General features: G+C 41.8%; 1 protein-coding gene and 1 non-coding gene across 2 annotated transcripts in view; one reads left to right on the forward strand and one right to left on the reverse strand.

Annotated features, from left to right (window-relative positions):
* Positions 1–831: 831 nt before the first annotated feature.
* TRNAE-CUC (transfer RNA glutamic acid (anticodon CUC)) lies at positions 832–904 on the forward strand. Its single transcript has one exon. It is a non-coding gene; the product is annotated as a tRNA-Glu (tRNA).
* An 8,179-nt stretch (positions 905–9,083) lies between these two features.
* Positions 9,084–26,692, reverse strand: part of GPNMB (glycoprotein nmb) — a 30,079-nt gene continuing 12,470 nt past the window's right edge. Inside the window, exons 4-11 of the mRNA XM_060108555.1 lie at positions 26,477–26,626; positions 23,639–23,797; positions 22,970–23,281; positions 18,109–18,216; positions 16,944–17,046; positions 14,192–14,406; positions 10,697–10,790; positions 9,084–10,253 (exon numbers count right to left, since the gene is read on the reverse strand). Coding sequence (XP_059964538.1) covers positions 10,103–10,253; positions 10,697–10,790; positions 14,192–14,406; positions 16,944–17,046; positions 18,109–18,216; positions 22,970–23,281; positions 23,639–23,797; positions 26,477–26,626 — 1,292 coding nt within the window. The 3' untranslated portion in view covers positions 9,084–10,102. The remainder of the gene's footprint in view (positions 10,254–10,696; positions 10,791–14,191; positions 14,407–16,943; positions 17,047–18,108; positions 18,217–22,969; positions 23,282–23,638; positions 23,798–26,476; positions 26,627–26,692) is intronic.

Below are 26,692 nucleotides of genomic sequence, written 5' to 3' on the forward strand. Positions count from 1 at the left end.
GAGGTATCACTTCACACTTGTCAGAATGGCCAACATCAAAAACTCTATGAACAGGGCTCCCCTGCTGGCACAGTGGTTAAGAATCCGCCTGCCAATGCAGGGGACAAGGGTTCGACCCTGGTCTGGGAAGATCCCACATGCCTCGGAGCAACTAAGCCAGTGCGCCACAACTACTGAGCCTGCACTCTAGAGCCGGCGAGCCACAACTACTGAAGCCTGCGTGCCTAGACCCCGTGCTCTGCAACAAGAGATGCCACCGCAATGAGAAGCCCATGCACCGCAATGAAGAGTAGCCCCCGCTCACTGCAACTAGAGAAAGCCTGCGTGCAGCAACGAAGACCCAATGCAGCCAAAAATAAATAAATAAATTTATTTTTAAAAAGCTCTACAAACAATAAATGCTGAAGAGGATGTGAAGAAAAGGGAACCCTCCTACACTGTTGGTGGGAATGTAAACTGGTACAGCCACTGTGGAGAACAGTATGGATTTTCCTTAAAAAACTAAGTATAGAACTACCATGTGATCCAGCAATCTCATTCCTAAGCATATATCCGGAGAAAACCATAATTTGAAAAGATACATGCACCCCAATGTTCACTGCAGCCCTATTTACAATAGCCAAGACATGGAAACAACCTAAATGTTCATTGACAGAGGAGTGGATAAAGAAGATGTGCTACAGGAGTTCCTGGTGGTTCAGTGGTTAGGGCTTGGCGCTTTCACTGCCAAGGCCCGGGTTCGATCCCTGGTTGGGGAACTCTCACAGTCCAAGCCACATAGGCAAAAAAAAAAAAAAAAACCCAAACCAAAAAAAACAACGATTTGGGAATTCCCTGGTGGTCCAGTGGTTAAGACTCTGTGCTCTCACTGCAGAGGGCCCAGGTTCAATCCCTGGTTGGGGAACTAAGATCCCACCAGCTGCGAGGTGCAAACAAATTAAAGAAATAAAGAAAATGTGGTACATATATACAATGGGATATTACTCAACCATAAAAGAGAACGGAATAATGTCATTTGCAGCAACATGGATGGACCTAGGGATTATTATACTAAGTGAGGTAAGTCAGACAGAGAAAGACAAATATTATATGATATCACTTATATGTGGAATCTAAAGAAATGATACAAATGAACTTATCTGCAAAACAGAAAGAGAGTCACAAACGTAGAAAACAAACTTATGTTTACTGGGGGGAAGGGGAGGGAGGGATAAACTGGGAGATAGGGGTTAACATATACACACTACTATACATAAAATAGATAAAAACAAGGACCTACTGTATAGCACAGGGAACTCTATTCAATATTCTCTAATGGCCTATATGGGAAAAAATCTAAAAAAGAATGGACTTATGTATAACGGATTCACTTTGCTGTACACCTGAAACTAACACAACATTGTAAATCAAATATATCCAATAAAAATTTTTAAAAAATTTTGGAGGTTGGGCTTTGCAGGAAAAGGCAAAGAGGTCAGAGCTTTGGGTTTCAAAGCTCTAGACAGTTTTGAATGAAAGAGCTTACATTTCATTTCTATTGTTGTTCAGACCACACATGAGGAAAGAAAAGATTATTAAGAACTCGTTCTTTTATTTTTGGCCGTGCTGCGCAGCTTGTCGAATTTTAGTTTCCCGACCAGGGATTGAACCTGAGCCCTTGGAAGTGAAGGTTCAGAGTCTTAACCACTGGACTGCCAGGGAATTCCCAAGAACTTGTTCTTTAGAAAAGTTATAAAAGTTTTCAAACACATAGTATAGTGGAGAGAAAAACAAATGAACTACCAGATTGAGCAAATCTTCATTTTGCTCTATTTATTTCAGCTTTTTTTTCCTTTAGAAATAAAACGTTACAGATTCAGCTAAAACCCCTTCACAGCTCTCACTAATCCCATGCTTTTCCATCCATCGCTAGAGACAAACCACTACCCTGAATTTGATGTGTACTATTCCCATGCATGTTTCTATTCTTTAAGTTCATATGTAAGTGTAAACAATTTACAGTATTGTTTTAAATGTTTTACAATTTTACCTAAATATTATCATACTGTACCAATGGCTTATGTTTCACATATCTTTGTTCTCTTCTTTTGCACTTCCCCAGTTACTAGTGTGGTTGAACATCTTTTCATCTGTGTATTGGCATTTGGATTTCCGGTTGATTGTCTGTTCACAAGCCTTTGCCAATTTTTTCTACTGAGTTGTCTTTATTTTAAAATTCTTTTTAGAAGTTATTTTACTCCACTTAAAAAATAAGTAATGGGCTTCCAGGGTGGCGCAGTGGTTGAGAGTCCGCCTGCCGATGCAGGGGATATGGGTTCGTGCCCCGATCTGGGAAGATCCCACATGCCGCAGAGCAACTGGGCCCGTGAGCTATGGCCGCTGAGCCTGTGCGTCCGGAGCCTGTGCTCTGCAACGGGAGAGGCCACAACAGTAAAAGGCCCGCGTACCGCAAAAACAAACAAACAAACAAACAAAAAAACCACGTAATATTTCATAGAAAAGAATGAAATAATGCCATTTGTGCCAACATGGATAGACCTAGGGATTATCACACTAAGTGAAGTAAGTCAGACAGAGAAAGACGTATCACATGATATCATTTATATGTGGAACCAAAAAAATGACACAAATGAACTTATTTACCAAACAGAAACAGACTCACAGACCTAGAAAGCAAACTTCTCGTTGCCAAAGGGTAAAGTTGGGGGGAGAGATAAATTAGGAATTTGGAATTAAATTATACACACTACTATATATAAAATAGATAATCAACAAGGACCTACTGTATAGCACAGGGTACTCTACTCAATATTCTCTAAGTACTTATATGGGAAAATAATCTGAAAAAGAATAGATACATGTATATGTATAACTGAGTCACTTTGCTGTACACCTGAAACTAACACAACATTGTAAATCGACTATACTCCAATATAAAATAAAATTTAAAGTAATATTTGAAAACTCCTGAAGAATACATTAGCATGTAGATAGAACATAAAGAATAATAATAAAACAAACCTATCAGTCAATTTAAGCAATAAAACATGGCTGGCACTATGGAAGCTGCCTGACTGCTACTCCCCCCAAGCCCCGTTCCTCCTCCCCAGAGGCAACCACTGTACTGAGCTTCATTTAACAATTCTTTTGCCTTCTTTTCCATAGGCTTATTACATTTTTTCATACATTCCCATACTGTTTAGCTTTCCATGCTTTTGAAAACTTTATGTAAATGGTATCATATTGCATGTACTCTTTTGCAATTTTCTTTTCTTCTGTCAATATTACATTGGCAAGTCTTTCCTCTGGGTGTTTATAGCTGTAGGTTCATTCATTTTCACTGATAATTAGTATTCCATTGTATGTTACAACTGATTTAGCCATTCTACTGTGGAGGGACGTTCACATTGCTCTGAATGTTCTTGTCCGTGTCGCCTGAACACGTGTGCAAGGGTTTCTCTGGGGCATTCTACACAAGGAGTGAGACCGCTGGATCATAGGTGTGTGCATCTTCAACTTCACCAGATAATGCCAGATTGTCCCCCAAAAGAACTGTTCCAGTTTAGACTCCCAACAGCAAAGTATAAGTGTTCCGGTGTTCTCACTTTCACCAACACTTGATTTTGTCAGATTTTTTTCATTGACAATCTGGTAGGTATAAAACAATGTCTAGTTGTGTGATGATTTGCATTTCCCTAACAGTTCTTTACATAACCTAATCTTTTATAAGTTACATGTATTGCAAATATCTTCTTCCAGTCTGTATCTTTCCATTTTCAATCAACTTTATTGAGGTATATTTCTACAAAATAAACCTAACCATTTTAAGCCTACAATTTGATATCTGACAAATGGATACAGTTCTCTAACCACTACAGTCATGCCATAAAATGTTTCCCTTGCCCCCCAAATTCCCTTGTGCCCCCAGTCTCTCTCCTCCCCCTACCTCTAGTGTCAGGCAAGCACAGATCTGCTCTCAGTCACTAGTTTTGCTTTTTTTCAGAATATCATATAAACATACTCATTCAGTATAACTGGCTTATTTCATTTAACAAAATGCTTTTGAAATTCATCCATGTTCTTCCATCTATCGGCAGTTTATTCCTTTTTATTGTCAAGTAGTATTTCATTACATGAACACACCACATTTATTCATCCATTCACCAGTTGATGGAAATTAAGGCTGTTCCTAGTTTGTGGCTATTACGAATAACATTACCATGAACATTTACATAGAAGTCATTGTGTGAACATGTCTTAATTTCTCTTGGGTAAATACCTAAGAGTAGAAGGGCCATGTGATATATGTGCATTTGTTTTTATGAGAAACTGCCAAATTGTTTCCCAAACTGCTGAATTGTTTCCCATCTTGCACTTTCACTAGCAGAGTATGAGAATTCTGTGGGTCATTAGACAAGAAGTCTGTGGCATCTTTTTCATACAGAACTTTAAAATTGTGACATAATTTGATATATCAATCATTTTCTTTATGGTTGATGCTTTTGGGGATTTATGAAATCCTTCATCACTTGGTTCTTCATGTTGTGATTCTATTTGTAACTTCTCCTGCGAGGATTATTAGATTTTTTTTTCTTCAGAAAGGTCTTTTCTGACATTTCCCCATAGCAGTTTGTAGGCAATGTACACTTAACTCACTATGTCCGATAATACAGCGTTTGTTGTCATTACAGAATAACGTGACACGAGATTGCGGGTAAGAGCTCAACGTGCTCAATTAAGAAAATTGCATTTTGTGGAACTGAAATTCTCTGAAGAATTCTTGTTTTCTCCATTCAGTTCGGAATGGAGTTCAACAAAGTGTCAAAACACAGATGAGCAAACTTTTTCAATCAAGGACTAAATAGTACATATTTTAGGCTGTGTAGACCGTACTGCCCCTGTCCCGACTACTCATCGCTATTGTTGGAGTACAAAAGCATTGCCGACAATACATAAACGGATGAGCGTGGCTATGCTCCAATAAAACTTCATTTACAGAGGCCGAACTTCCAACTTCATAGAACTTTTATGTGGCACAAAATCATATTCTTTTTTTCCCCAAACAGTAAAAGATATAAAAACCAAATTTAGCTTGAGAGCCATGGAAAAACAAGCAGAGAGGCAGATCTGGTCCATAAACAGTAGTGTGCCAGCTCCTACGGCTTTAGAACACATCCTCCTGACATCACTGTGAGGCAACTGGCTAATATCCCTCTCCCACTTTGCACAGTGGAGCACGAGAACCCAAGGAGACGTCAGCATTCATCCAGGTTAGTTTCCCTCTCCTCCTCCTTCCCTCGTTTTACAGAGGAGGTGGTTTTGGTGCAGAGAGAGAAAATGCCTGACTTCAGGCTGCGTAGCTCGTGAGTGACAGTGCCAGGCTGGAGTTCGGGGGTCTTGATTTAAGGCCTACCTCCGTCCCTCCACTCAATTCCAAAAAGCAAAATTTAAAATTCCACCCATAGGCACAAAATCCTCCTGCCACTTCTCATAAGTAATTCATCTTTTCTTTTTCACTCTAAAGGAATTTATTCTAACAAACACCTTAAAACTAAGGATTCAGTAAGCTCAAATCTTATCTTTTTTTTTTTTTTTTTTTTTTCTTTTTGCGGTATGCGGGCCTCTCACTGTTGTGGCCTCTCCCGTTGTGGAGCACAGGCTCCGGACGCGCAGGCTCAGCGGCCATGGCTCACGGGCCCGCTCCGCGGCATGTGGGATCTTCCCGGACCGGGGCACGAACCCGTGTCCCCTGCATTGGCAGGCGGACTCTCAACCACTGCGCCACCGGGGAAGCCCAGTAAGCTCAAATCTTGATATTTAATTTGTATTATTAAAATCTGTGCAACGCAATTAACAGTGACAACTGCATTGTAAGTTTGAGAGAAATTTTCACTGGGGAGGTGACATGATGATATGTGTGGGAAAATTACACAGAGAATTAAATTGGTTAAATAAGGCACCTAAATTCCAAAAAGCCTATGAAGATCTCCAAAGCAAAATTTATTCCAGAATTTCTATGGCAAAAGGAACGACAATTCTATGGTAAGTAGCAGAGAAATCACCTCTGCAGATTAGACTGAGGCCAATGGGGTGGCCAGGATGGGGGACTCCAGGCCAGAGGTTAGGACTCTCACTGCAGTAAACCTCTGGGACCCAAACTCCAAGAAAGCAGAATCTTTGTCTCTTGTTCATGGCTGTGTTGCCTCCAGACCAGAGCCTGGGACATACTGGTGCACAGTAAATGATGGTCGAAGGATCAAAATCAGCCTGTGAGAGGTGATTCCTGGGAACTGACCTCTGAATTTTTAGAGCACCTATTCCAGAGGCTTTGGGACCACTCTGAAAAAACCTTAAAGGATTTCCCACCCACCAGGGGCCCCATCAGAAGGTGGTCACCTTCACCCCCTGGATCACTTTCTTTTCATCTGCCCTTAGCCTGTCTCTTAGGCTTGGAGTTATTACACATTCCGGATATAATGAATGCGTACAAAGTATTGCCTCTAAACTGTTAAACAACTGAAAATTCATCGAAGGCAACCAATGTTTATAGATGAGTCAGAAGTGTTTAAAATGTAGACATTTATAAAGGGTCCAAGGAATAAGAAATTCCCAGAATAATTTACTACCTGCACATTTCAATTTTGTTTGGAAGTTCTAATTCTCAGCAAACATTAATCAAGTCATCCCACTACCTTTTAGGTTACTTCCCCCATTTTACAGATAGCAATTCAGCAGAAGTTAAATGACTTGTTGCCAAGGTCACAAGGAGAATATAAATCCAAATGATTCATGATTTCATCCCTCTCTCCTGCCATTTGTTAGATTGAAACCGAGGGAGGTTTCATGAGGATTTCAACTCACTTCCCTGGTGACTGACTGTATATTTGCTGCTCTCTGCTACCCCCTGTTGATATAAGAAGGTAAGAGTAGATCTCGAGACCAGTATTTCTCAGAGTTAGGTCTGGGAGCAGCCGTATCAACATCACATGGGAACTAGTGAGACACAGAAATTATGGGGCCTCAACCCATAATTTTGGGGGGGCTGGGCTCAGAAGCCTGTGGTTAACAAACCTACAAAAGATTCTGCTGCAACCTGATATAACTTTTCTGCTTTTGGTATGAATGTCCTGGCCTCCTAATCATCATAAAAATGGCAAGCCCCTTCACACTGCTTCTCACATGTAATATATATACCATTGTGCCCTATACAAAGTGCTTTCACATCCATTCATTCTTTCAGAGGGGCTTGCAGTAGCCCTATGAAGTAAGTTAGGGAGGGACTGCATATCCATTTTACAGATGAGGAGACTGAGGCTCAAGAAAGTTCAAATAACTTGCCCAGGGTCACTCAGCTTTAAGTGGCAGGGCTGGATTCAAATCTAAGTCTTCTCTCTTTACCTCCATGTCCAGAGATTCTTCAGTTACTCCACAATAGGGCTGCTGACATTTGGGGTCAGGTAAGATGGGGTGCTTTGCTGTGGGGGCCATCCTGGGTATTGTAGGATGTTTAGCAGCACTCCTGGCCTCTACTCATTAGATGCCAGTAACACCCCATCCTAGTTGTGACAGTCAAAAATGTCTCCTAATATTGCCAGGGCCCCCCGAGGGGCAAAGTAACCTGTGGTTGAGAACCACTGACCTTCAGCCAACTCATAAATGCAGATAAATTCCACATTTCTTGTTCTGCAAATTTTGTACTCTTTGGGATGATTCCAGAATAAAGAGCTTATTTTTGGCCTTGGCCATCTATGAAGTGAATGAACTAGACTAACTCCTTAAGAAAATTAACACTAATTCTGTTATATCATTTGGTATCCAGTGTGTATTCAGTTTTCCCTCAGGTGTCCCAAGAATATTTTTCATAGCTGTTCTTTAATAATAGGATTCAATCTAGATTCCTCAGTTGCTCTTGGTTGCTGTGTCTCTCTAGTCTCTTTTAGTCTAGAATATGGGTCCACAAGCTATGGCCTGCAGGCCAGATCTGGCCCACCACCTGCTTTTGTCAATATGCTTGTGCTGGAACACAGCCATGTGCTTTCATTTATGTATATGATGGCTTTTGTGCTACAATATTGGAGTTGAGTAGTTGCAACAGACACCGTATGGCCCATGGAACCTAAAATACTAACTGCCTGACGCTTTACAGAAAAAGACTGCCAATCTGTGACCTAGAACCATCCTCTAACCTTTATTTTTAATATAATCCTGACTGTTGAAAGAGTCCAGAACTGCCTGTAGAAAATCTCTTCTTTTAGACTGGCCTGATTATATACATACATACATATATATATACATATACATATGTATATGTGTGTGTGTGAATATATATATATATATATATATATATATAAAATTTACTGCAATTTCACATACTGTATACATATACTTAAAAATACAAAATACTGGGCTTCCCTGCTGGCGCAGTGGTTGAGAGTCCGCCTGCCGATGCAGGGGACGTGGGTTCGTGCCCCTGTCCGGGAGGATCCCACATGCCGCGGAGCGGCTGGGCCCGTGAAACCATGGCTGCTGAGCCTGCACGTCTGGAGCCTGTGCTCCGTAACGGGAGAGGCCACAACGGTGAGAGGCCCGCGTACCGCAAAAAAAAAACAAAATAAAACCAAAAAAACCCCAAATACTTATGAAACTATCAGTGCTCCATGGGGCAGAATTAAACAACTTTTTTTTTTAATGCATTTTGACAGTTGGTTGATTTTTTTTTTTAGAAATTTATTTATTCATTTAATATTTATTTTTGGCTGTGTTGGGTCTTCGTTTCTGAGCAAGGGCTTTCTCCAGCTGCGGCAAGCAGGGGCCACTCTTCATCGCGGTGCACGGGCCTCTAACTGTCGCGGCCTCTCTCGTTGTGAAGCACAGGCTCCAGACGCGCAGGCTCAGTAGTTGTGGCTCATGGGCCTAGCCGCTCCACGGCATGTGGGATCTTCCCGGACCGGGGCACAAACCCGTGTCCCCTGCATTGGCAGGCGGATTCTTAACCACTGCACCACCAGGGAAGCCCTAAACAACTTTTTATGTGTTAAAACTCTAAATGAAATTGAACGGCAAACAACAAATTAGAAAAATAATTCCAAGAGCTTTATTTTATTTTTTTTATTTTCATACTTTATTTTCCAGGAAGGAGAAGAAAAATGTCATGACTGACATATAGTAGCTTCAGTTACAAATGAAAGTAAAATCCTTGGTGATTAAGTTTCTGTATCATTTGAATAGAGAAACCAGTAGGAAAACCAGGGGCCTCCTTTTTTGGAAAATCATAATATATAATTTCAACTATAACTTTCAACTGTGGCGCCAGAGTGTACAGAAATTCAGATATATCCACAAGAATGTCAACACTCTTAGTGCAGGGCCATGTACTTAGCAACATGCCTGGTATACAGAAAGTGCTACATAAATGTCCATGGGAAAAATGAATGAATGAGTACTGTTCCTTTACACATTTGGGCTCGGCAGGTGGTCGCAAACATATTCACAATCATTTATTAGATTAGTATTTTTTTTTAGTATAACAAGTATGAAAAGCCTACTAAAGACTTATCTGTTAGTGTTCTGTTGGGAGCTCATGCATGTTCATTGACATAGGATTCAGGTAGCTTGGAACATGACCTTCAGAACAGGAATACACTGGTTTTATGCATATGGTTATATGGAAAGCTAGAACACGTCCAGCCTCTCCTTCCAGTTAACCTAGGTCAGACTCTAACGAAAGTACCTTCTTCTGCTACTCTGGATACAGTGTATCTATCCTACTAATCACCTAAGACATTATAAGTGAAACAAACCATCACGAAAGAAAGTGCTGCTAACTGGTTTTTATCAGTTAATATAACACGGGTGAGGCTGTGTGTAGTTTAATTGCTAACTGGTTCTATCAGTTAATATAACATGGATGAGGCTGTGCGTAGTTTAATTCCCCTCCACCTCTCTAAAATGTCATTTAACCTATAATAAAAATTGGACCTCCCTAAACCACAATATATACTTTACGATAATCTTTTTAAAAAGTTAATCGTCATCCACTCTAGCATAGCTGACATAAATGGCGCTGAAGAGTGAGCCATTGGTCATAAGTAAGGCAGAAGATTTAAATAATTCCCGGTTGGTTCTTGAGCAGTGGATCTTCTTCCTGGTTTCCGGGGAAGAGCATCTTTGCAAAATTGAGGAAAACATTCAGGCCTTTGCCTCTGACCACGATCCCAGTGCTGTTTCCTATTGGTTTGTATTCCTTGTGTTTTCTGAAAGCAATGTGTTGGACAGATTAAAAAAAGATCTCCAGCTGGAAAAGGTTGCTTTCTACAGTCTTTTACATGCCAAGTGCAGAATGGTTAATTCTATTTAATTTATGGCTTTTAAGACACTGATGTCTTATGAAAATATATTTATTTTCTCTTCTTCATGCAAGAAATGTGTCTGCTTACTATAACTTGAGATTATATGTTAAACATTAAGCTGACACAATTTGGTAAAGTTACTGACATTTGGTAGCATTTTTAGGGATTAAAAAAAACACAGCAAAATTAATAGGCTAGTTTGGTATTCGTCGTTCAGTGGAAGATTTTCCTCCCACACACAAAATGTTTAAAAGCAAAAAAGGGAAAACAGCCACTTGTGCAGAAATATGCTATTTATTTTTGACAATATACTCTAGTGATTTAAAGTGTTAGAACCAGCAACTTACTTGTACACCAAAAGGGCGATCACAGTGACAAATATGGCCACGCAGCCAACGAAGACCAGGGTACCACTTGCCATTCTTAAAAGGGAGTCTGGGTCTTAAAACAAAAGCAAGACCGTATTAGTGACAACTTCCACCTCGAGGACATGCTGCTTGTAATGCAATTAAATCAATGAGGAAGAGAGCTAACAGAAGATATATGGCTCTCTCTGCGCTTTCAGTAATCTTTCCCATTACATAATACATAGTCTTTGGGGGCAGCTTATCTTCCATTTAGAGAATGAGTTAGCGTGTCTGGAACACTGTGTTACGGGCTCAGGAGACAGATGTCACGTCCCGGAGACACCTGATGGGGTCTGAGCTGACCCAGCTGCACACACGTGGTGAAGGTCTTCGTGATCCTCCTGCACACCCCTCTGGGCTCATCTTCCACTGCCTTCTTTCCAGCTGTGCTAAAAATCCATCCTCCCCGTGCTCTTTCAAATCTCCATGCCCTCTGCCGGGAACATCCAACTCATCTCCAGCGTCTGCCCCTTTGGGACACCTTCCAGACATGCATGCATGCGGGCAGCATGTCATGCCTTCCTTTGTCACTTCTCTCCTTGTCTCTCTTTCTCTGCCTCCATCACACTGTGTTGCAAGTACTTTTTTTAAAAAAATTATTTATTTTATTTATTTATTTTTGGCTGCGTTGGGTCTTCATTGCTGCACGTGGGCTTTCTCTAGTTGCGGTGAGCAGGGGCTACTCTTCGTTGTGGCACGAGGGCTCATTGTGGTGGCTTCTCTTGCTGTGGAGCATGGGTTCTAAGTGCACGGACTTCAGTAGTTGTGGTTCTCGGGCTCTAGAGCTCGGGCACAGTAGTTGTGGCGCATGGGCTTAGTTGCTCTGCGGCGTGTGGGATCTTCCTGGACCAGGGCTCGAACCCGTGTCCCCTGCATTGGCAGGTGGATTCTTAACCACTGCGTCACCAGGGAAGCTCGCAATTACTTCTTTACACAAATTTCTCTCTTGCTAGACTGTAAGAGCCATAAAGCAAGGAGTATGTCTTCTTTGTACTCCCAGAACCCAGCAAATCAACTAGTCTTGTCTCTGCCACGAAAGTATAACTGGAGTTGGTCTATTTTCTCTCCACCTTCTCTGCCGCCATCACAGTCCCGGCCACCAGCCCTCTTCCCTGAGAGGACCTCTTCATTGTCTACCTGCTTCCACGGCTACTTTCCAAGAACTTACTTCACTCAGCAGTCTGAACGATCATCTAAAAGCATTGATCAGATCATGCTTCAACCCTGCCAGTGGTTCCCCTTATGCACAGAATAAAACCCAAACCCTACCTGTGGTGCATAAGGATCTAGATGGGCTGCTCATTCTTTTTTTTTTTTTTTTTTTTTTATGGTACGCGGGCCTCTCACTGTTGTGGCCCCTCCCGTTGCGGAGCACAGGCTCCGGACGCGCAGGCTCAGCGGCCATGGCTCACGGGCCCAGCCGCTCCGCGTCATGTGGGATCTTCCCGGACCGGAGCACGAACCCACGTCCCCTGCATCGGCAGGCGGACTCTCAACCACTGCCCCACCAGAGAAGCCCGGCTGCTCATTCTTGAAATGCAGGTCTCAGAGGAGGAGGAGGAGCCCCTTCTCCTCATTCAGAGAAGGCACTTCACCAAGAGGGTGCCACTGCGTTGGCAGGACTTTCCCAACCTCCCAATCTAGAGAGCCAACCTCTGTGCCCTCTCTCCCATGTTTGTCACTCTCCATGCCTTGTTTCCTTGTCTTCACAATATCATCTTATTTGTTTATTGCCTCTTTCTGCTCACAAAAGCTGGGACCTTCCTCACCTTGTTCCCACTCTATCTAGAACTGGCTACCTGGTGCCTGGAGCTGTGATGGACATGGAGTGGACGCCCAGTGAATATTTGTTGAAAGCATTGCAGGTGCTTCATGAATGTTCCTTGAATCAATGATTAAAAGTCATTTCAGCTAAAAGTCAATGGGTTTGCCTTTGAACAATGATGGACTTTTGAGATTCTGACTTTGAAACCCAAGTCATCAAGTTACAATTCCCATTGGGTTAAAAGCTCTCTTTCTGAGCTTCCTTTTTTGGATTTTAAAAATGGCTCAGGTCACACCTAAAGTTATCACTCACTACAAGAAGGATTAAAGGGAAGCAAATATCCAAGCGTCTAATCCAGGTATGAGAACCGTGGTTTGCCAGAACTGAGAAAGCTTCACAGAATAGGTTGGGACTCTAAAAGGCAATTCTAAAAGTAACTGCAACAGCACAAGAAAAACAACCCCAGTAGTTCCTGGAGGTGATGGTGTAGAAGATCCACACTCACTCGAATACAGAGGCTCCGGCTGCCTCTTTCTGCCTGGCTCCCCACTTCTGCACCCCAGACCCCATGCACCCTCCCTGGGAGGAAGCAGCGTACCTTTGCATTCTTTTCTTTTCTTTTAACGTACACCTTGGATCTCACCAACAATAAACCCTCATGCAAATAATTATATGCATGATTACTTACGCTTTTCTTTCAATGAGGTTAAAGCTGCCTTTTATATAGTTAATGAGTAAATATATGTTTAAGTACATTTCACCTTATAAGATAGACTCCACGACCGAAAGAGTTATTTGTGAGTTAGTTGTTAGGTTGTATCCAACAATACTCAAATTAAGGAGCAAAACACGTGCTGTAACGTGTGCACAATTTAATCTGTGCCTTCCGTCCCACCATGTAGCACTTCCTCTAAGAGGTAAAGCAGTATCTTACAACATAGTCAGTTATAAGTGAAATTCAGTTAGGGTCACCAGGTAGAGTCCTTATGGGTTGGGGAAGATTAGCAGCCACCAGTAAATGGGAATTTCTCAATGAAATTCCTTCAACCATTTTGCTAATATCTTACCTCTCCGAGCATAAAGGGGACAAGGAGTAGTTTTTCTGGTGAACATTTAAGGACTAGGTAAATTTGTTTCTGTCTCAGTGTAATGCTTGGTAGAATTTGGGAAGGGAAAGAGAGGGCACATGGCAAGTTAGAAGGGAACCAGGAGTCCACCTGGTTTCTCATTTCTCTTCATGGCTTCATATCTTTGCCCAGGTGGATTCCAATGACAACATGATACCGGCCTCCCCTTTGTTGTAGCTTAATTGGAGAACATTGTTATTTTTTGATGTTGGGCTTTGCACTTTCCTCTTGAATTACAAATCTATCTGAGCATGCAGTGACCACATCCCATTATTACTGGTCCATGATCACAGCTGATTTTTTTTCATCAAAAGGCTTTTCTCTGGCCATTATTTCATTGGGTTTCTCTCTCTCATCCCTTCCCTAAGTAGATTTGCTGTTGGCTTTTAATGCCATTTCTCAAATCCACGTTAACAACAGTTCAATGAATTTTACATGGAAATAAAACTAAATATTGAGAGTGAAGCCCTGAGTACCTTTGGTATTGGATACACACTTTATCTCCAACATGAAATGTTCATACAACCATAAAACAAAACTTACCTCTTCCAGGGATAGAGACGAGGGTGCTCGTGAGGGCCAGGCTTGCATCATCACCCAGAGTGACGTTCATACAGTATGTCCCAGACCCACCAAAGGCTCTTCTCACGGTCAGCAAGCACATGTCGCCCAGGTCCATGTCCACAGGGTCGCAGACTGTGTTCTGAGTGACCTGGCAGGTGGGGTCGGAGATGACAGTACAGACCTCTGTGGGGATGCTGAGGGCACGAATGACACGGAGAGAGACAGAGAGAGGAATATGACATCAGTGTAGAAAGAAAAATCACTACATTTCTATAAAATGGAATCCTACTTATTCTTATTCAAACCATATGACATGAAATTGTCACATATAATTTACTCTTAAAAAATTTTTTTAGGGCTTCCCTGGTGGCGCAGTGGTTGAGAATCTGCCTGCCAATGCAGGGGACACGGGTTCGAGCCCTGGTCTGGGAAGGTCCCACATGCTGTGGAGCAACTAGGCCCATGAGCCACAACTACTGAGCCTGTGCATCTGGAGCTTGTGCTCCGCAATGAGAGAGGCCACGACAGTGAGAGGCCCCCGCACCGCGATGAGGAGTGGCCCCTGCTCGGCGCAACTAGAGAAAGCCCACGCACAGAAACGAAGACCCAACACAGCCAATAAATAAATAAATAAATAAATAAAAAATTTTTTTTAAAAAAGAAGCAAGGATGTTTAAAAAAATTTTTTTTTTAGGGCCTCCCTGGTGGCGCAAGTGGTTGAGAGTCCGCCTGCCGATGCAGGGGATACGGGTTCGTGCCCCGGTCTGGGAGGATCCCATATGCCGCGGAGCGGCTGGGCCCGTGAGCCATGGCCGCTGAGCCTGCGCGTCCGGAGCCTGCGCGTCCGGAGCCTGTGCTCCGCAACGGGGGAGGCCACAACAGTGAGAGGCCCGCATACCGCAAAAAAAACAAAAAAAAAAAAAAAAAAAAAAAAAAAAAATTTTTTTTTAAATTAATTATTTATTTATTTTTGGCTGCGTTGGGTCTTCGTTGCTCTGTGCGGGCTTCCTCTCATTGTGGCGAGCGGGGGCTACTCTTCGTTGTGGTGCGCAGGCTTCTCATTGCGGTGGCTTCTCTTGCTGTGGAGCACGGGCTCTAGGCACATGGGCTTCAGTAGTTGTGGCACGCAGGCTCAGTCGTTGTGGTTCACGGGCTCTAGAGCGCAGGCTCAGGAGTTGTGGCACACGGGCTTAGTTGCTCCGCAGCATGTGGGATCTTAATTTACTCTTAAACAAGACTGGTTGTGAGTCATTGTTTCCTTTGTATCCTCAGGAAGATGAGCCCCTCGTGCTGGAGGAGGAAGAAATTATGTCCCCCAAGGCAAGGGACTGCTGGGAGCTTCCCTCTCCTTTTTGGCTCCCTAGATGCCCAAAGATGCAGACGGCTTAGATGTTAGGCAAAGGTAGTATTAAATGCCAGTCGGCCCTGCGTGGGTTCCTGCAGAGATACGACAACAACAGCAGCAGCAACCAGAGCTGTTTATGCAGCATCTACTGTGTGCAAGGCACTGAATTTCTGATAAGTGATACAGTCTTGTCTATTCCTCTCAATGACCTGATGAGGAAAGTCATATTATCCTAATGCATCAGGTGACAAACCAGCTCTGGGAGGGGAGATCGCTGGCCCCAGGTTAAAAAAGCAGTTAGAGGTGGAGTTGGGACTTGAATAAAAGAGGTTTGACAGCTGTCCCTGTAACCACTGAGCTACCATGCGTGACTGTCTTAGCCACTGTCTCACTTCTGAGTAGACTTCCTGGATGGAGAGACCAGGCTCTGAAGCTGGGCCTGATGAGGGCATGGGAAATTAGATGAGTTCATGTTCTCTTCTCACCTGGCCCCTGGCCTCTTGAAGCAGCTTCACCTCTTCAGTCAGGGTTTTCTCTATTTCTGTCATCCTCATCCCATTCTCTCCCCAATCCAGAGAGCTTTGGAGCTATCCCCCCTTTTTTTGGGGGTGCACCCCGTGGCTTGCAGGATCTTAGTTCCCTGACCAGGGATTCCCTGGAGCTATCCTTTTTGATCAAATAAGGCCTCATTTTTATACCAGCTCATTCTCTTGATTAATTTATATATCACATACACAAACATTTTAATTACTTGATTGACTTATATGTAAATTAGTAAGTCATTCACATATTTAATGGCTTAATTGATACAGTATTTATATATTAATTAGTTTATATTCAGTCTATTGTCTATAGTTATAACCAAACATTAGGAAATCAAACTATATAATGCATTAGAAAGAGCTTTGTAAGTTTTAAAGCGAAACAGGATGATCAGGCATTGCTACTATTTAGCACCAGGACACAGCGCTTCCACATTGCCTCCCCTGACTCTGGAGGAGCCTCAGGGAGCTTAAGAGGCTCTGAGCCAGACCTCAACCCAGGAACCTTGCTCTGCCAGGTACCCGCCACCTAGGGAGGTACTGTTATCACTGGTGTAAATGAGGAGGCTCATACGACTGTGTGAGGATTTGACATGAAAACAGAAGTAAAATGTTAAGGACACAGTAAGTGTTCAATCAGTAATTCTTCTTCAACAGTTAAAGGTGATGAGCATTGCTCAACTCAAAGCAAGTGCATGCTTGAGAGCACCTGGGAGGGTCCTTCCTCATCCTGGCTTGCTGAGGAACTAGAATCCAAATCAACTTTAAAGGGGAGAGGGGTATGAAGGCCTTTGTTCAGCCTGGGGTCCTCACTTGGCCCCTTTCTTGGAGATAATGTACTCACCTCCCTTGGCAGGTCACGACGAAATCCACCAGGGGGTTGTCAGGCTGTGGCATGGGCATCAGGACATCTGTCACCTGGATGATGTTAACCTCCAAAATTCCCTCTAATGGAACAATGCCCCGCAGAAAAACACATCAAAATACAACACAAACCAAACGAAACCACTTCTTAACAAATCAGAAGGCCAAACAAAATGGACTCAGCTTCTCACCACCCCAGACCCGGGAATCTGCCCCAGAGCTTTGGGTACATGTCCAGGCAGCATTTTCAAAGTCAAACTGAACAGCTCAAAAAAAAAAAACAAAAAAAAAAAACTGAACAGCTCTTCAGCCCAACCTTGATCTTTAGTCCTGGAGCCTGTGTGTGTGTGTCAGGAGGCGGCACCCACTTGAGGAGGTGTTTCCGGGAGAGATGACCTTGAAGGGGGGCAGGCCCAGGCTCAGGCCTCGGCTGCTGTCTCTCCTGCCCAAGTGGCTCAGCCCCAGTAGGCACAGCTTGGGGTTTATTTATTTATTTTGATTTGTTTGTTTGTTTTTAATGTGGACCATTTTTAAAGTCTTCATTGAATTTGTTACAATATTGCTCATTTTATGTTTTGGCTTTTTGGCCGTGAGACATGTGGGATCTTAGCTCCCCGACCAGGGATCGAACCCACACCCCCTGCATCAGAAGGCGGAGTTGTAGCCCCTGGACCAGCAGGTGGGTTTTAGCCCAAGCCGTCTCCTCTGTTGGGCACCTGTGAGCAGCGCCCCAAGCGCACAGCCCGGTGTGGTGGCCCTGTTCAACCCTCTTTCTTACACACAGGAGGTGTGACTTTGTGAAATCACCCAGAGGAAGAAAGTGGGAGCTGTGAGAATTTGCAACTGGCCTTCCTTCAGGCCACATTCATTCAGGTTTCTGAGCTGCACAGGGTCGGAGGTCCAGGCCCCCTGGCAGGCTCATTGCTCTGTGGGCCTCACAGAGGGCTCATTTCCACCAGGATGTCTAAGGAAGGCCGGAAAGGCAGGTGGAAATCTAGAAACTAGTGGAATCTTTGCTTGTGCACATGTGGTACCACCTTGGACAGAGAGTGGGTGCCCTTGCTCCCCATCCTCACCCCTCCAGAGTCAGGTAAGGGAGTGGGTGACCCAAGGTGGATTCTAACATCTTTCCTCCATGGTCTTACCTACAATTGTGATGGTGGCTTTAAAGTAGCCGTATCTGTTAATATGGCAGTTTTTATCAGGAATCTCCCTCAGCTTCAGGGCATTGTCACCAGCAGGTACTGAAGAGTCTGAAAAACAAGATTTTAGGGTACTTGCTGAGAATGTAAAAGATGTACATGATATTACCAAAGATCTAAACATTTGTCTACTTGCTCTTTAGAAAAATATCAAGAATTCTATAGTATTAAATTGCTGCAGAAATTTGAACTAAATGTGTAACAATTCACATAGATGTGAGAGCTATAAGGCATTATAAAATTGTTAAATTATGTAAGTAAACATAATCCTGTATCTTGTTCAAGCACAAATAGCATATGAAAGGTGGAAGCCATATTAAAATGTGTAATACAACAATCATGATGAAATAAAGCAGGCTACAACAGATAAAATTATATTGTAATTTTGGAGGAAGGTATTCTGGGCTCAAATTCTAGGCCCCTTGTTTTTAGCTGTTTGAGACCATGGGCATGTCATTTAACCTCTCTTTCCTCAATTTGCTCATCTGTAAAATAGGGACAATACTTACTGACCTACTAGAGTTGAACTATAAAACTTAAATAAGGTATATAAAACTTGCTTCTCATGTCTGCCACATAGGAAGTACTTAATATCCATTTCCTTATCCCAATATGTACTTCTATACATCTAGGTAGATACAGATGTGCTATAACATAGATATGTAATAAGATATGTAATTTTAAATGTTAAGGTGGATAATTTTAAATGATAAGAAGGAAACAACATGGAAAAATGCAATTCTTTCCCTGTTTGAATGTCTCATAGCTCCTAAGTTGACATTCTAGAAGTCATACAGTCACTACGATGAGCAGAGGTGTGGGGAAGGAGTGAATACAAGATGTTGTTGAAAAATAACCCTTTGAGTGTGATTAGAGCAAAGAATTTAATGCTCTATTAGTTACAATTTTTTTTTTTTTTTGCAGGCCTCTCACTGTTGTGGCCTCTCCCGTTGTGGAGCACAGGCTCAGGATGCGCAGGCTTAGCATCCATGGCTCACAGGCCCAGCCACTCTGCAGCATGTGGGATCTTCCCGGACCGGGGCACAAACCCATATCCCCTGCATCGGCAGGCGGACTCTCAACCACTGCACCACCGGGGAAGCCTATTACTTACAATTTAAAAACCTCTAAGGTGTTGGTGTTCCATTAACAAGATAAAAAGACTGGAAAGAAAATATAATACTGAAAATAAAGCATTACTGTCTCAAATTTCCAAAGGCATGAAAATGGACCCAGTTTGGGGGGAATCAAAGCTTCATAAGAGCTGCATCTCTAACATAGGGATATGTAAGTATGAAGCCAATTGGGAGACTCTTCCAGGGCTCCTCAGAGCCTCTAGTGGGTGAATGAATGTGCCTGTGATGCTCCTTTGCTCAGAGGGACCTTCGCAGAGCAGTTCTCAGAGCATCTCTAGAAACGAGTGCTCCATGGCACACACTTTGGGAAATGTTGTTTGGGTAAAACCCAGAAAGGTTCTGATGCCATGCCAGATTCAGATGCTGTGGTTTATCAGCAGGCTTGGCTATGGCAGGGTTGGCTGTGTCCCCTGAGTTTCACGGTGGTCCTGTGGAAGTTACAGGGCAATCATTCTTCCTATTCTGAGATTTAACTGATGGGCTCCGAAGCAAAAGATATGTTTGTGAAGGGTATTAAAGATGGCTGGCTCTTGCCTAGAAAACTCCTTTTGAAGGTCTTGACAGGTGAAATTTAGCTGTCAAGTTAGAGCATGGAATGATGACCCTGCCATCTTTTAAAATAAAACTTCTCATAAAAAATGACTAATAAATGTCCATGATTTTATCTTTGGTAGAATGCTTATAAAAATGCATGTGGAGTTTTGCAGAGGTATGTACAATGTCAAATCTATATCTATACATATAAAGTCAAGGTATGATTAAAGGGCTAATGGAGAAAAACTAACACCTTAACAGACAGATGGGGAAGAAGGTAAGCGTCCTACTTAATTCACTATTTATGTCCCTGTTACTCAGAGAATGGTGTGAGATCCTTTGATTCTTTGGGAAAGTTGAAAAGTTCTACATGATATGATATATATATGATATATACATATTATATATGATATTACACTGATTAGCATCAGTTTTACAAAGGTTTTTCTTTTTAGATTTGTACACAGAAATGATCAATGGCACGGTTAGCTAAGGGAGGAGAATTCTGTGGCTTAAAACTAGTGCATACCTGTCTGCCCTATAATGTAATTATCTTCCTGAATCACCACTTCAGCTCTGCTTCGGTCTCACTCCTTTGGTTGCATTTGGTTTCTATTTAATAGCTGTACTTACTTTGAAGCCACTTACTATAGCAGAGACAACATAATTTTTGGTCAAATAATAATCCAGTGCTCAATAATCCAAGCCTGTTAATATGCTCTGCATAGCTGAAAAATGTTCTCTCTTCCAGAGGACAAGTACCCCAACCCCTTTCTCAAGTCATGGGCTGACTCCTATCATCACCTTGGGCCCATTACGTATTCCCATCCCTCCATTCCCTAAGTCTCACGGTTGCTTTAAGGCATTTTGGGGTTGATTATGGTTGATCTAACACCTTTAGATAAAGCCAGGCAGCTTCCTTTCACTATGAAATTTAACTAATTCAACAAAGTTAACAAATTGCTACCTTATAGCTTATGGTATCATCTATAGAAAATAATAACAAATTAAAAATACTCTTGCATTGACTTAAAATATATATTTTTTGCATGTTATGATACAAATACGTTCTAAGAAAAATAAGCTAGCTTTATAAAAATGCAATTCAAGATAGACTAACATTAAATAACCTAACATTAAGACTTTTACCATTCAGGAATTTCTAGACAGATGTAACAAGCACCTGTAATTTATTTTGAATTTTACACCTGGTCTGCTTATTTGTAAGGAAGATCAATTCTTTTTTTTTTGTGGTATGCGGGCCTCCCACTGTTGTGGCCTCTCCTGTTGTGGAGCACAGGCTCCGGACGCGCAGGCTCAGCAGCCATGGCTCACGGGCCCAGCCGCTCCACGGCATGTGGGATCTTCCTGGACCGGGGCACGAACCCGTGTCCCCTGCATCGGCAGGCAGACTCTCAACCACTGTGCCACCAGGGAAGCCCAGGAAGACCAATTCCTGTAGATAAATAAATAGACTCTCCTATAGAAATACCAGAACAAAGCTATATGTTTCGAGTTGTTCAATGCAGTTATATTTACAATTGGAATTAGGATTAACTGAATTATCCACCAGTAAGAGAATGGTTAAATAAATAAGCCACTGAATAAAGTGAGTTAGACTTAAATGTACTGATAATGGGAAGATGTCTATGATGTTTGTTAAATGAAAAAAGGCAAACTGTAGCATACATATTTCATGAACCCATCTACCTAAAAATCAAAACCACAAATCCTATATGTATTTATAGAATATGTTTGTAAATACACAGAAAAAGATCCGGAAAGAAACACTACCAACCCTTAACAGGGTTTAACTCTCAAGAGGAGAGCATGAAGAGGAACTTTCACTTTTATTTGAAATTTCTGTATTTGAATTTTTTTTAAGGGACATGCATTAATTTTATAATTTAAAACATTCCAAGAAAGAATTAATCAAAATCGGTAATAACTTATAGTGTCTTGTTTTAGATATGCTTGACTTAGCAAGATATTTTTATTAATAACACACTTATTAATAACAGTTTATTATTTATATCTAACAGGTTTGGGTAAAAAAACCAATTGCAACAAGTCTGGACATCATCATCGAGTGTTCTGTCCGGACTTGGTGATGGTGCCCTCTAGTGTCCAGCGAGAGGATGTCAGTCTATTACCATCCCCGGGATGCCAGGATGGTAAGATGTACTCATGGCTGAGTGGGGAAGGATAGTAATGGTGTGGGGTAGGGTGTAGAATCAGATGGAAGCTAATGCTTCACAAAGTAAACTCTGAAGAACTTCTTGAATGACCTCATATACTATTATTAGAAGGTGGGATTTAAGTAATTATGCCTTATATCTAGAATAATTTTAGTGTCTGGAATCTTTCCAGCCTGCCAACCAAGAAATATTCTCAAGGTGCATTCTTTTTCGAGCCTATCTGTAAGCTACATTTAAGGGTGGCTGAGTTTTCATGGGACATGGGGTGGATGTGGGCACGGTGGGGAGGAGAATGGAAGTGGGAAGGAAATGTGGGAGGGGAAGGAAGGACAGTGGGATGGCCTGAATGTTTACAAGGGGTCAGTGTTTCTTTTTTTTTTTTTTTTTTTTTTTTTCTTTTTTGTGGTATGCGGGCCTCTCACTGTTGTGGCCTCTCCCGTTGCGGAGCACAGGCTCCGGATGCGCAGGCCTATCGGCCATGGCTCACGGGCCCAGCCGCTCCGCGGCATATGGGATCCTCCCAGACCGGGGCACGAACCCGTATCCCCTGCATCGGCAGGCGGACTCTTAACCACTGCGCCACCAGGGAGGCCCCAGTGTTTCTTAACTAAAAAAAAAAAGGGAGGCAAACAGAAATGTGACAGGCTAGAAGGGGGAAAGCATCCGTACGCATAACAAGGGCCAGTGAGAATTAGGAAGGTCAAGGAGCTGTATACAGGTCACCAAGTGACTTTAAACACGTTCTCCTTTCTTCCAAACTCTAACAACTAAAAATGGTGATAAAGTAGCTAAAGGAAATCAACAGGTAGAAAATGGAATCATTGCAGAGTCTTTACACAGTCTCTTTAACTAAGGATCCAATTATACAACACAGATGAATTTTTTTTCTAGGTGTTAAGGAACCCTGGCAACAAAAATGACCTGGAAAACACTTACCCGAAGAAGGGGTGGTTTTTGGAGGTCTGGGTGAAGGTGAAGGACAAGGTCCAGGCACTGTAGCTTGCACAGTGAGGTTGAGACTGAAGGTTCCATTGAGAACATAGGTGTGGTTCAAAGTGTGATTGTTGGAAACAAACAGACCGGTATTATCCCCAAAGTTCCACTTGTAGGAAATGGAAGATTCATTGAGGAAGTGGCTGGGATCATGAATCAGGACATCGAACGTAATGGGGAGGTCCTTGAGGAAGGTTTCATCAGATGAATTTCGATTGTTCTTCTGGGACATAGTCACAAATACAGGAATCTGATCTAAAAGATATATCCAAAAAAAAAAAAAAAAAAAAGAAAGAAAGAAAAGAAAGAAAGAAAGAAAGGAAATCACCATTGCTTGACTTTAAGTGGATGACTTTAATGTTTTTAATTTAGAAATTAAAATTAGGGATAATTCAGCATCATTTTCCCTTTTCTTATACAAGTTTTCTAGAGTTTTCTCAGGTTATTCTGGAAAACATAGATGGAATACATTATTAAATATATAAGGTTGAGAAGGAGTCCAGATGACATTTAACCTAACCCAGAATACTTGGCTCTAATTCTTTCTAACCCACTAACATCACCAAAACTAAGTGCCTCATGCTCAGTTAATTTAGAGTTCATTCCACTCACCTGTTACCACATACACATCTTTCACTTTTGCTATGGGAACGTATGTCCGTCGGTGTCTTCTATAGACGGTTACTTCCATGATTTGAGGGCCAAGAGTCACACTGGCTGTGTTTATAGAAACTCTCACTGAACACTGTCCCGATTTCTGGAAATATTGACCTTTGAGAGGATGGAAATGTTTAGTTATTGGCTACATTATATGATCATTATAGAAAGTTGATGTTTCTTAAAGCATAACAACTGCCATTTAGAGATAGTTCTGGGAAAGGAAAAACAGGATGGAGATGCAGTCCTGGCTCCTTCAGAAAAGAAGGTGGTGCTCATTTTTATATAAAACCTTATAAAACAATCTCACAAACATAAGTGTAATTGTATATAGTTGGTTAAAATGAAAAGAGCTGTTTAGTGGGATAATGCCATTAGTCCTTAGTTTACAAATAAATAATTTTTATAAGGAAGTGATCTGGCACTTGAAATACATGTTTCCCACAGAAAATACATTTAATGTAGGTGTCCAAGGGAGTTAAAAATATATCCAAAAATCTACCTTATTTTTGTAACAATATTAGTAGTTCAGCTATATTGTTAAGTAACTTTTTTTTTCTTTTAGGGAACTAGAATCCTCCACCTTCTAGTAGTATTTGTTTATAAAAATGCAGTAAGTGATGAAAAAGAAACAGGGTATTGTGGGTATAAAAAGGAACGGGGTACTTCCATTAACATTTCTAGGGCCCTTGAGTCCTTCTTTTTCTTTTTCCAGCTCTAACCTAAATCTAACTGCCACTGGCTAGCTAGTGAAAGTAATTCCTCTCCTTCAGGGCTCAAGGATTTTTCTAATCCTTTTGAGGCACCTGGCACAGATGTGTCATTGAAACAACAAGTATTGTAAGATGGATGCTTGTGAGATGGAGATGTTTAAAGACCCATGTTCATCACATGGTCAAAAGTGTCAGGAAAGGGAGGACTTTTCTGCCGGTCCAGTGGTTAAGACTCTGTGCTTCCACTGCAGGGGCCACGGGTTCGATCCCTGGTCAGGGAACTAAGATCCCACACGCCGCGAGTTGCAGCCCAAAAAATAAAAAATAAAGTGTCAGGAAAGGCTTGCGATCCCCCTTTACCTTGAAATGAAGAGGCAGTTCTGTTAGAGGTTATAGGGGGAAGAGGTGTCTCTTGGAATTAGTGATACGTGAGGAAATGTTAGTTCTGGCACCGACCACAGAGGCAGCACTTAGCTGAGGAAAAATATTAGTTAACTCTGAGACCTCAGCAGAAGATGGAAATTCAAAACCGTCTTGTTAGGAAAACAGCAGTTTTCTGGGCTGGAAACTGATGTTAAATAAAGACATTTTTTTTGGCGGTATGCGGGCCTCTCACTGTTGTGGCCTCTCCCACTGCGGAGCACAGTCTCCGGACGCGCAGGCTCAGCGGCCATGGCTCACGGGCCCAGCTGCTCTGCGGCATGTGGGATTTTCCCAGACCGGAGCACGAACCCGTGTCCCCTGCATCGGCAGGCGGACACTCAACCACTGTACCACCAGGGAAGCCCAAAGACATCTTAACTAGTTAAGTTAATGGATGTTAACTAGACTACACAGAATCTGGAGTGTTAGTGAGCCTAAGTGACTCCATGCAAACTGTCAGGTCAAAGAAAGCATGACACTTGGGGAATTAACTGACAGGGCCATGAAGGGACTGAAAAAAGTCGGCTTTAAATCAGCTGATTTAAATAGACGAGCATAGTATTTGTTATATATTTTGTACTCGGTTCAACTGGACCATGTATTATTAATATGTTATTTTGATTTATAAATAAGTTAACTGAAGAAAGAGAAGCTGTCTATAATTCATGAAGACAGACCAAACATTTAGAAATTTGGAGTCTGCATGATTGGTAGCAGATTTGCAATACTCAGAGCCAGGTGGCACCTGGTAAGATTTTTAACTAAGAATTTAGCAGCTTTGCTAATAATAACCTAAATTTAGTCCTCCTTAAAAAAAAATCACTTCACTAATAGTAAAGCAAAGTGGATACCATTTGGGGTTAAAAAAAAAGAGGGTAGGCTATGTCAAAGAAGAAGAGTAGTTAGATTATTTTACTTTTACTCAATAGAATATTATGCAATCATTAAAATAATGTATATAAAAAAGTTTAGAGAACTCCCATGCGGTCCAGTGGTTAGGACTCGGTGCTTTCACTGCTGGGGCCTGGGTTTGATACCTGGTCAAGGAACTAAGATCCCACAAGCCGTGCAAGAATTTTAGTCAATGCTCATGATATTGATCAAAATGTATATATTTTATGATCTTAATCAAGAAATACTAAGAAAAAAGAAAGAAAGAAATACTAGTAGAGAAAACACCATCATGTTAACAATGATAATATCTGGTATGAATTATGATGACTGAGTTTTCATTTGCGTTTTTCTGCATTTTCCAAATTTCCTACAAAGAGCATAAGTTAAATTCTTAACATTCTTTTAAAAACATAAAAAAATTAAATAATAAATCAACAAATGCACATCCGTGTGCGATGCAAATAAATAAATATTATTTTTCTTATTACTGTTTTAGATGGAAAAAAATTGAGTAGCTTTGTCTTAAAAAATGAAAGCTGAACCTGTCTTTTTCTCATTTTAATTATTTGATGTCCTGGAGATATGGCAAGGCTAACCAAGATTTAACTTTTATCCCTCACCCTCCACTCAAGGAAAGTTAAAAGAGTAACTGTTGTTAAACTCCCAGTGTTGTAATTCTCAATTATAGAATACGGAAAGAGAAAAAATTTAAAATTTGAAGGAAAGGTAAAGAAGAAGCTAAGGGGGTTTGTAAAAGTCCAACCAAGTGTGTGGAACACATAGACGAAATTCCATTTTGCGGGGTGAGGGAAAGGCTTCCCGTGATGGCCTTGTCTGGTGCCATTTCCCCAGTCACTGTCTTCTGTCCATGCTGTCCAGTTGTAAACATATGGGTCAGGAGATGGACCAGTATCTAAAGAGAGAAAGGAACACGCCATGATTGACTCAGAATACTCAATGCTCTTCATTGAATTAAACA

This window comes from Mesoplodon densirostris, chromosome 9 (genome assembly GCF_025265405.1).
Source record: "Mesoplodon densirostris isolate mMesDen1 chromosome 9, mMesDen1 primary haplotype, whole genome shotgun sequence".
Classification (NCBI taxonomy): domain Eukaryota; kingdom Metazoa; phylum Chordata; class Mammalia; order Artiodactyla; family Ziphiidae; genus Mesoplodon; species Mesoplodon densirostris.